At 28.0% G+C, this 10,308-nt stretch overlaps 1 protein-coding gene and 1 non-coding gene across 2 annotated transcripts; one reads left to right on the top strand and one right to left on the bottom strand.

The window, feature by feature from the left end:
- Positions 1-1,812: 1,812 nt before the first annotated feature.
- Positions 1,813-1,894, bottom strand: TRNAS-AGA (transfer RNA serine (anticodon AGA)). Its single transcript has one exon. It is a non-coding gene; the product is annotated as a tRNA-Ser (tRNA).
- Positions 1,895-1,975: 81 nt separating this feature from the next.
- LOC110653833 (DNA-repair protein XRCC1) lies at positions 1,976-7,356 on the top strand. The gene is made up of 8 exons (XM_021809626.2): positions 1,976-2,153; positions 2,566-2,861; positions 2,954-3,142; positions 3,796-3,907; positions 4,691-4,776; positions 4,977-5,087; positions 5,897-5,983; positions 6,900-7,356. Exons 2-8 carry the CDS (start codon positions 2,634-2,636, stop codon positions 7,236-7,238), a joined length of 1,152 nt encoding a protein of 383 aa, XP_021665318.2. The 5' UTR covers positions 1,976-2,153; positions 2,566-2,633; the 3' UTR covers positions 7,239-7,356.
- The last annotated feature ends 2,952 nt before the right edge of the window (positions 7,357-10,308 follow it).

Below are 10,308 nucleotides of genomic sequence, written 5' to 3'. Positions count from 1 at the left end.
AATCTCCTGGTGCCTCCAATGCTCAATAACCATATTTTGAAGTTCCCTTGCCCTTGCTCTGGTAATGGGGCCCCTAAACAATGGAAGTGGTTCTGGCGACTCCTCATCACTCTCTTTCCCTTTAATTTGTTAGTCAAATAAATCAAATTCACCATATATAGAATAGATAAAATGAAAAACAAAAAATAGATCGATGTTGATAATCGCAGGAATATGATCCACATCGCTAGAATATAAAAACTTAGTTGAGAAGTAGCACCATTCAATAGAATGATATATTTGCAAAGATAATTTGACAATTATTTACATCAAAAATATAATTTTTGTGTTCACACTCATAATTAATTTTAATTAATTTTTTTGTAAAATTAATTTTGTTAATTAAGACGCCTAAAATAAGTATTTAGATATTCTTTTGGTGGTTAATTAAATAGTAGGATGGAGAAGTTACTGTTGCAGTAGATAATGTATTAAGTTATAGAAAAATTACAAGCAGTTGCAACAAGAACTATAGGACGCGCAAAATATAAAAGAGTGCGATTCTAGATATTTCTAGGTTCAGTCAAATGCTATAAATACTCACTTAGATAAGATGCATTCAGTATATTCAGATTCTTATAATTATTTGATTAAAAGTCAGAAAATGCATAGTCGATACACCCAATATCTAACTCCACTCGCACTTTCCCAAACTGTTAATAAATCAAATTGTTTTTAAAATAAACAAAAGTAACAACAAGGAAGAATAAAAAAACTTGAGTTAGATGTTTTTGTTGCCACTATTGCTAATTATGACAATGGGTAAGTTGGGATAGAATAAAGAGATTAGACAATATTAGGAGTTGCTCATAATAGAGTGTAGCAAGATGTGAGATTAAGGGGTGAAGTTGGGTGGTGGAAAGAGAGGAATATAGATAATAAGTGCCTCATTTTTTTGTACGGGTGACTATGAGAGGGAGATAAAGGGGATTATGATTGGAGATGAATATGGCCGTCAAGGTCAATTCTAATAAGTGGCTGTGGAGGTGAAAGGCGCATAAACATGCAATGAGTTTGGAAAGGTGGTGGGCGTACACAGAGGTAAACCCAACCAATAACCGATATGAATTGTGTGAATTGGATCAAAACCAATATTAATTAAACCTAAGAGGCAATTGGATTAATGGTTCATAGCCCATGCCAGTCATAAACCGGATATTAGGAAGTTGGTTAGGGGCATCCACGAGCTCCTAAACTAGAAGTGATGAATCGAACTAAATTTGAAGTTTTATTGGTTCAATCTAGAACAAAAAACTAAATGCTCTAAAATTTTTAGGCTTTTTATGATTATAGTCAAAATTTTTTCTTATATATTTTACAGTCAAAACTTAATTAATTGTTACAATTATAATCAGATAGATTAAATTGAATTTGAGAAAGTAACGATAAATTACAATATGATTCTTAAAATTTTTTTATTAACAAAAGAATCTATTGGTTTAAAATTTATATTTATTTATTATATAAAATATATTTATAATATAAAATATATTTTACATTTATTTTTAATTAAAATGTTATACTAAAACTTTTTATGGATTAAAATATATTTTAATATAACAAATAATTTAAAAATTACACAATAGGAAAAAAAAAAACAAAGCATGAACAGAGAAAATTAGGAGCTAAACACTAAAACTGACATGTTTATTTTCAAGTTATGTATATATATATATATAGTTTAAAAAAAATAAATTTTCTTTTTAAAGATCCAATAGTTACATTTAGTCCCAACCCGACAAAACTGATCCAAAACCCGAAGACCAGAAAAACCGTGAACGGCAGGATTCGAACCTGCGCGGGCAGAGCCCACATGATTTCTAGTCATGCCCGATAACCACTCCGGCACGTCCACAGCGCGGGACTATCTTAACAAAATCACTAAATCAACGGGACAAGTGAGGTAGTGAATAAAATCCCCGAGGAAAGAAATAGTTCCCTGCGTTTTTCTTAAGTAACTTGGTAATTTATGCGTTCAGAGAGATTCCATGGTGACTTTATTTTGAAGTAAATGTTACTTCACTAATGCGTTCCTCAATAAGCACTTGCATGGCCATCTCAGAGTTCGGGGAAAGGAAAAACGGAAGAAGAAGAAGAACCTAATAGGAGTTCAGGTGTAGTGGCCTAGTTTAGTTTTCAATTTGTATTTATCGGTGATTCGGCGACCAGGTGCTAGAATTTTTGCCGTAACTTGACAATGCAAATTCTTTCTATGTAGATTAATCACTGTTATTAATCGTTTATTTATTGATTAGGATTTTGGAATTTAGCACCGAAACTGGAAATTAACGTGTTTTTTTTTTTTTTTTGGACATTCGATTGGCATAAAATTCCAAGTTTTAAGAGCATTTGAAATGATTCATGCTTATTGATGGGATATTTCAGTAACTTGGAATCAATTAATATGGCATTCGACTTAGCTTGTCTTACATTGTTTTGGTTCAAAATTATGTTAAAGCTTTGTTATTGGTGTATTCAGGTTGTGTATTTGTATTTATTTAACGCAGTATATTTCTTGGATTGCAGGTTTAGTGGAATCAATGGAGGACCTTCGGAGTAAGTTTTAAGTTTAAGCCTTTTTTGTGTCTTTTGACATGTCTAATTCAAAGACAAATCAAGGAGAGAGTGATAAAAAGAGAAATCTTCCTTCTTGGATGAGTTCAAGAGAGAATGGGAGTAAATCTAGTGGAAAGGAGCCAACTAGCTCTCGTAAAAATGAGGAAAGCCAAGAAATTAAAGACAATAGTCCTTCCAAGGGAACCATCAGTGGCAGAAAATCTGGGGACCCTGCTTCAATTTCAAAGAACTTTTCAAAACTTTTGGTATAACAATTTATAGTTCAATTTAATACTTTTATGTTTTATTGATTTTTTCATGGATTGGTGATTATGGTATGAGTTTCTTATTCGGACAGGAAGGAGTAGTATTTGTGTTGTCAGGGTTTGTTAATCCAGAGCGTGCAGCCTTGAGGTCTCAAGCTCTGGAAATGGGAGCAGAGTATAGACCAGACTGGAGTTCAGAGTGCACACTCTTGGTTTGTGCATATTCAAATACTCCTAAGTTTCGACAAGTTGAGGCAGATTGTGGAACAATTGTTAAGAAGGTTTCTCTATTGTTGTTTGCACTTGTTATCATAAAGTAAATGAATTTAAAGCAAAAAGATTTAACATAATTGACAAGTCATTTTAGATTGTTAATGGAAGGTTCATTAAGTGTAAGTCAATAGTATCTTTTATTACTGATTTGTTCATAACTATGAATTTTCTTGTTTCAATCTTTTTTATAAACTCTTTGTGATGGCATAGATCTGAATAAAATAAAACTTTTTCAAATGCAAATAAATGTGATAATGGCAATAAAGGTTGCTGGTTATACTGATGCCTACACTCTTTGGACAAGTCTGAACATCGTTAAGTGTTAAAGAGTGTTCATATTCTTTTAGTGGCGTGGCTTCTGTCATTATCCCTGTCATTCTTAACTATCTAAGATTCTGGCTATTGAAGCAAACAAATCCAGTGTTGCTCTTAAATTATAGAAGTCGAGGCTTTTTGTGATTCTCTGCTATATGGATTATTGGTTTAATCTGCATTTGTCTTTTCATATTTCATCCTAGCAGTGTTGTGTCCTTATTTTGTGTCTTGAGTGGTATGTACTGTAAAAGGAAATGCCATCTGAGCTCTCATGCTGTTACAATTTGTAACAAATTTCTAGTTATGCTTAGTTATTATCTCATCATATTTAGTTTGTTTGCTTAAGGAATGGATATTAGACTGTTATAGCCAGAAGAAGCTTGTTGATATTGATAATTACATGATGCATGCTGGGAAACCGTGGCGCAAAAGCAATTTCACTATTGAAAGTGGTAGTAGTAAGTGTATTTACTGTTCTTTATCTTTATATTTATTTCTATAAATATCATGTGTAAGACCAAGCGTAGCCACACCCCACAGGCCCATATGCTTTCATAGCCTTGACAGAGCCCAATTAGCATCTTTTGCTTTTTATATGACATTTCTTGTGAATGTTGTAGTCAGATATGCTTTTATAATTCTAACCGTTAAGTCAAATTTATTGGATTATTTACTTGCTAATTGCTATTATCATGAAATTTTATACAAGCACTATGTTTTGGATTTTGTGAAAATGGAACCTACTGTGTTACTATGATTTGTACAAGTTGCCAGCCTTGTAAATTTGGAAGGATACTATCTGTCCCTTTGCATGTGGATCAAATATTTTGCTTTTGAACTTCTGAAAAGAATATATCTTAATGCTTATTGTCAAAGAATTAATTGGTTTGCCATACTCTGCAATTTTTTGACTTTATTGATAATGGATGCCCGGTGTGTTGCTTAGGGTCTTGGGTGATTAGTGATTAATCTGTGAATTTATTTTATTTTTTTTAAAATCAAGTTCTTAATAAATATATCCTTTCTTAGCCACATGTGATGATCTGCCTCTTGACCAGTAATCAATATTCAAAGTGCTTTAATTTGATAGTATATATTATACTTCCCCACCACACCACACCACCCCCACACCCACTCCCCCAACCCCCGTCCGCTCCCCACACCCACCCCCCCCCCCCCCCCCTCCCCCTCTTTTAGTCTTGGTAGCAAGTGTATCTTCTCAATACAAAGAATGCTTGCAGATCAAAAGCTATCCACACCTAGAAAATCTGAGAAACAAGTGGAAAGAGGATCACATTCAAAGCCAACTGCCTCTGCTTTCCCAAAGGTTATTTTGAATAATTAGTGTACCAATGGGCACTAATATATTTCTCCCTAACATTATAGTGGAAGTTTAATCTTTGGCACTATCTCAGCCTCCCACCATGAGAGACTAAAACTGTTTGTACTTACAAAAGTTATATTCATTTTTTCCATAATTCCTACATCTGCCATTGATGATTTGTTTCTTGTGCTATATGTTAGCAGAGTAGAGATTCTAATCCTGCTAAAGAGCACTTCTCTCGTTTGAAAGTGAAGGAATGGGCTATTGAAGATCTGAAGAGAACCATCTCATGGCTGGAGAGTCGGGAGGAAAAGGTAAGTGGCACCCGATGGTTTAGTTACGGTGTCTGATACTCTAATTCTTCACATTCTCAGATGATGTTGATCGCTGATCTTTCAATCATGTTGTGCTTGTGCTGCTAGTAGCATCCAGAATCTAAGTCTGTGAATGTGAACTGACTATATGGGTTTTGTTAACCCTGTGTCTTCATATCCTTCATATAAATCATATTTGGTGACTTTTGATACTACATGTTATGGAATACAGTAGTTCTATAGTTGAAAAGGAAACAGAGAAGACGGACTGTAAAATAGACATATTGTTGATACAGCATAAGAAGATGGAACTTAGGAATTATGTTCACTGTAGAATTAGGAAGTTAGAGTTCAATTACTTGGGAATTCTATTAGGTTTTTATTATTTTCCTAGTTTAAGTTTGTTTAGGATTCTTATTTAGTATTGGTTTAGTATTTTATTGATGTGGGATTCCTAATCCTAGTATAAGCACATGTGTTATCTAGGGATTTTACTATAGTCTTTTTCATGATTATTGACCATCGATTTTGAGCAAATAAATTGAGAATTAGATTCTGTTCAATTTGAGATTTTCTTTCATTCCAAATCCCAAATACCTATTGGCTCTGCATCAATTTGGTATCCCCAATACCTATTGGTTGTGATGATCACCAATTTTTTCTGTTTATAAATTTTTGCTCTTGTTACTATTTTCATTAAGTAGTGTGTAGTAGATTTGGGACCTTACTTCATATCTTGCTTTATTGTGTGGGAGATGTGCGGTATTTATGGTATGAACCTTATTTAGTTTTTTCCCCCTTATAAACAGCCTGAGCCAAGTGAAATAAAAGAAATAGCTGCTGGAGGGATCATAATTTGTTTACAAGATGCCATAGATGCCCTTGAACAGAATCAGGTATATGGTTCTTGCAGAGACCATGTTGCTATTTTAAAAAGTGGGAAGTTATTTTTGCTTTAAATAATATATTTCTCTTTCTGTAAAAAATACTTGAGATGCAATTAGTGAATGGACAGAATTACTTAAAGCAAATCTATTTAATTTATCATTTAGATGTTTACTTCAATTGGGAAATGTACTTTTCCTTTTGTTTTTCTTACCATCCATGATTCGGAAAATTTTGTGATCCTGTTGGAAGAAAACATCAGGAGAGTGTTTAAAAGCATCTCACTTTTGCATATACCTCATCTCACTTTTGCATATGCCTCTCTTTTGGCAGATCATTGATTTTTCCTTAGCTTTTGCAGATCATTAACATATATTTTCTTCTCATGTTCTTGATATAGATTTTATTCTTATGAAACTGCAAGCATTGTGGTTCTTAAATATATGCAACTTTTGAAGGACAAAACTAGAAGGGAGTATGTCTTAATTCTAAAGCATTTCACTTTTGCAGATCTTTTAAACATTTTCCTTAGCTTTTGCGTATCATTTACATAGGTTTATCCTTGAGTTCTTCATGCATTGAGTTTTCAGTTCTTGTACACCTGATGCTGCTGGTGTACCTACCTTAACTAGTTGCAGATTTGGGCTTATTGACTCTTTTGCCCTTCATCCTAACAATCGAGGTGTCTCTGTTCTCTTCCACTCAAATGGTGTTTTGTGAAGCCCCTTACACCTACTTCAGTATTTTTGCACGACCTATAATTGATATTGAGTTCTTTCGAGAAACTTACCAGAAGTTAAATCATGATAGTCCTTTTGTACAAATGCTGAATATTTTCTTGTTTTCTGGTTAAGGTGTAAGCATATTTTCCTGTTGAATAATGCTACAAATGCTGCTCTGACATTTATTTTCACTTAATCTGCTTAGGGTGTCCAACAAATAGCCGAACAGTGGAATGTTATTCCTCGTGCAGTTGAGGAGCTGATAAAGCTTGTCGATGCTTCCTCTCTTTCGAAAGAAGATCTTTGTCAACAGGCCAAAGCATGCAAACAAATGTACGAGGCAGAACTTACTAAAGTTAGTGATGATTCTAAGCTGAAGAATAAAAGGCTGAAGACTGATGAAAATGAGAGGGATGGCAATAGGAGATCCAATGCCATCTCTGGTGTTGCAGCAGACTATGACAGTGATGAAACAATTGAAATGACAGAGGAGGAAATTGACATTGCTTACAATAATGTTGCCTCTAATATTTGCAAACTTTAAATGATTCTCATGTAATTTTTATTCGCCCCCAATTCTCACTATTCCTTTCAATAGTGTATTTTTGGGGGAAATTTTGATTTGATTAGATGCAAAATTATTCATGTTGACCGTTGGATAATATATATGGTAATCGTGGGCTACTGCTCTCGTGACTGTGTGATATATAGTATATGTGTACCGGATGTACCTAACATTCTCTTTTTTCTAAGTAAAATAAAGGTGAATTTAATCATTTTACTAAATAATTTTTTATTATATTACTAGTTTTTCTTTATAGATTATTATATTACTAGTGCATTCTCATAATAATAATAATAATAATAATAATAATAATAATAATAATTAAAGATAAAAATTATACTTCACTGAAAGTAAAAAATAAAACTTCATTGTCTTTTCTTTTTTTTTTTTTTACAATAAGTGTAATTTATATATTTATTAAATGTAATTATTTATTACTGTATTTCTTGTTTTTAAATAAAATTAAAAATTACATAGAAGACATATTTTGGAAAAGGAAAAGGGTTTGTTCACTTGTGAAAAAAATGAAATAGTATTTTTTTAAAAAAGTTGGAAAAGAGAATTTTATATATACATGTGTTAGCAATTTTTCAAAATTTAACTAAAATTTGAAAAAACAATTTAAAGTTATTTTCCATTGTTATTCTGTTTTCCAAATAAAAAATTATGAATTTTTTAAAACTAAAATTGTGCGACAAAATTTTTTAATATCTAAATTTGAATAATTATTTATAAAATAAATAAATAATACATACTAAAATTTTAAAAATAAAATAGAAATTTAAATATATTTTATAATGATTTATTTTTAATTAAAAATATATGAATAATTTTTTTCTTTTTTTAAATTAAAAATCATATTCTATTATCAACAGTGATCCTTGTTTTTTCTTAAAAAATTGAAAATGAAAAATAGAAAACAATTTTACACAAGGTAATTAAAACAAATGGATTTACTTTATAATTCCTTCTCATACATTTTAACTTCTCGTTCAATTTGAATAAAAAATTGTATGTTGAATCGAGTAAATTTTTTGTATTGAAATTTCAATAAACATGCATTAATCTAAATTTATATTATATAAAAATGTATGAAGAAGGGAAATATTGACTTTAATCAAATTGCCATTTGTTCTTAAAATTAATTATAATTATAATTTTATTATTTAAATTAATTTTCAAATTTATATAAATTTAAAATTTTTAATTTTAGAGTTACGATAAATTTAAAATTTTTGATTATATTTATACTTAACTTTAATTAAATATAAAATTTTATAAGAAATGATTATTTGAAATAAAAAATTAATAAATAAAAAAATATATAATTTGATCATATTACAATATAAGTAAAATACTTTATTAATATCTAATTTTTTAAATTTATATTTACAATTTATTATTTATTATATATATTTAAAAATATTTAATTATTTACATATTATTTTTTAAGTTAATTTTCCCTCAAGATTTTTTTATTGTAATGAAATAATATATTAATATTTATAAAATTATGAATATTAATTAAAATTAAATATTTTAATGGCTATAATTTATAAAAAAAAATAAAAATAATATAAATCATTCAAAGATTATATTAATTTTAAAATTTGTTAAATGAACAATTTAACAGAAATTTTATCTAATTTTGCATAAAAATTAATACTAACAAAAAAAAATTAGAGACAATTAAATTTAATCCTAATTAATTTATTTTTATGTATTTCTATATTATTATAAGTATGATTTCTTAAAAAAAAAATTTCTTAAAAAATTATTATTATAGGGTTAGCATTATACTACTTATAAAATATTTTTTCTTGTGTCAATAATAAATCAAAAAGAGTAATATTAATAATAAATAAATTAATTAGATTTATATTTATATTAATACTTTATTAATTTTTTTATTCTTATTCTTTTTAACATTAAAAATGGTAGTATTGTTGAATAGAAAAAATAAAAAGATATTATGCTTATACCCAATCATATTAAATATTAAATAAATAAATAAATAAATAAAATTAAAATCAATTTACATACAGTTCATTTATAATAATAGACTATATGCATTATATACGAATTAGTAATGAACTTTTTGAATTAATAAAAATATTCTTATAATAATATAAATTTATATTTTTTTATAAATTTTATTTTTTAAACTTATTTTACATATATATATATATATAAGTTTGTTAATTGCTAAAGGACAATTAAAGAAAATTCATATCCTTTTTACATTATTAGAAACCTAGATATGTAATTTTATTATGCAAGTTTACGTTAATAAACTTTAGTAGTTATATATAAATATGCAATTTTATTATATAAGTTTATATTAATTAAAATTATCATAAATTAAAATATATATAAATAAAACTTAAAAAAATAAAATAATAAAGTTTAAATAAATTAAATTCAATGTGTTAATTTATATTTATTATTAATTTATTTTAATTTTTAAATATTTTTACCTATCAATATTTTTAAAATTTATTATTATATTTTTTATTATAATGCATATAAATTTATAATTAAGTTAATAATAAATATTAATAATATAATGCATAACTTTTAAAAAATATAATTGAATAAATATTTTTATTTTTATAATTAATTAAAATGAAATTAAAATTAATATTTTAATTAAAATAATTAAATATAATATTTATAATATTATGATAATATTATATAATTTATAAAAATAATAAAAAAATTATATAAAAAATTAAATCATAAATTTTTATAACGAGCATAATTGTACGTTTTGAAAAAAATTTATTTTTAAAATAACGAAAAACTTATAGAATTAACTTATTTTATATTTTCTGAAAATAAAAATCAATATATAATTTGGGTCTGAAGAAAAATCGATTGCATTTTCCTGGAAAATCCCTTAATTCGATGGAAAAACGCCATGTAGTCATTCGTTCAATTTCCATTAAAAAATAGAATTAAAAAAAAAAATAAAGCAACGAAAGAATTACTTGGAAAATCAATAAACCAATTGTTTTTTATATTTACACGCGTGCACGCTCCTCAGAAG

This window comes from Hevea brasiliensis, chromosome 1, assembly GCF_030052815.1.
Source record: "Hevea brasiliensis isolate MT/VB/25A 57/8 chromosome 1, ASM3005281v1, whole genome shotgun sequence".
Classification (NCBI taxonomy): domain Eukaryota; kingdom Viridiplantae; phylum Streptophyta; class Magnoliopsida; order Malpighiales; family Euphorbiaceae; genus Hevea; species Hevea brasiliensis.
Note: the sequence above shows the minus strand (reverse complement) of the source record. Positions and strands in the feature narration are given on the sequence as shown.

Coding starts and splice junctions, on each gene's coding strand:
- LOC110653833 (XM_021809626.2), top strand. CDS start 2,634: ATGTCTAATTCAAAGACAAATCAAGGAGAGAGTGATAAAAAGAGAAAT. Junction 4,777..4,976: donor CTGCCTCTGCTTTCCCAAAG/GTTATTTTGAAT, acceptor ATATGTTAGCAG/AGTAGAGATTCTAATCCTGC. Junction 5,984..6,899: donor ATGCCCTTGAACAGAATCAG/GTATATGGTTCT, acceptor TAATCTGCTTAG/GGTGTCCAACAAATAGCCGA.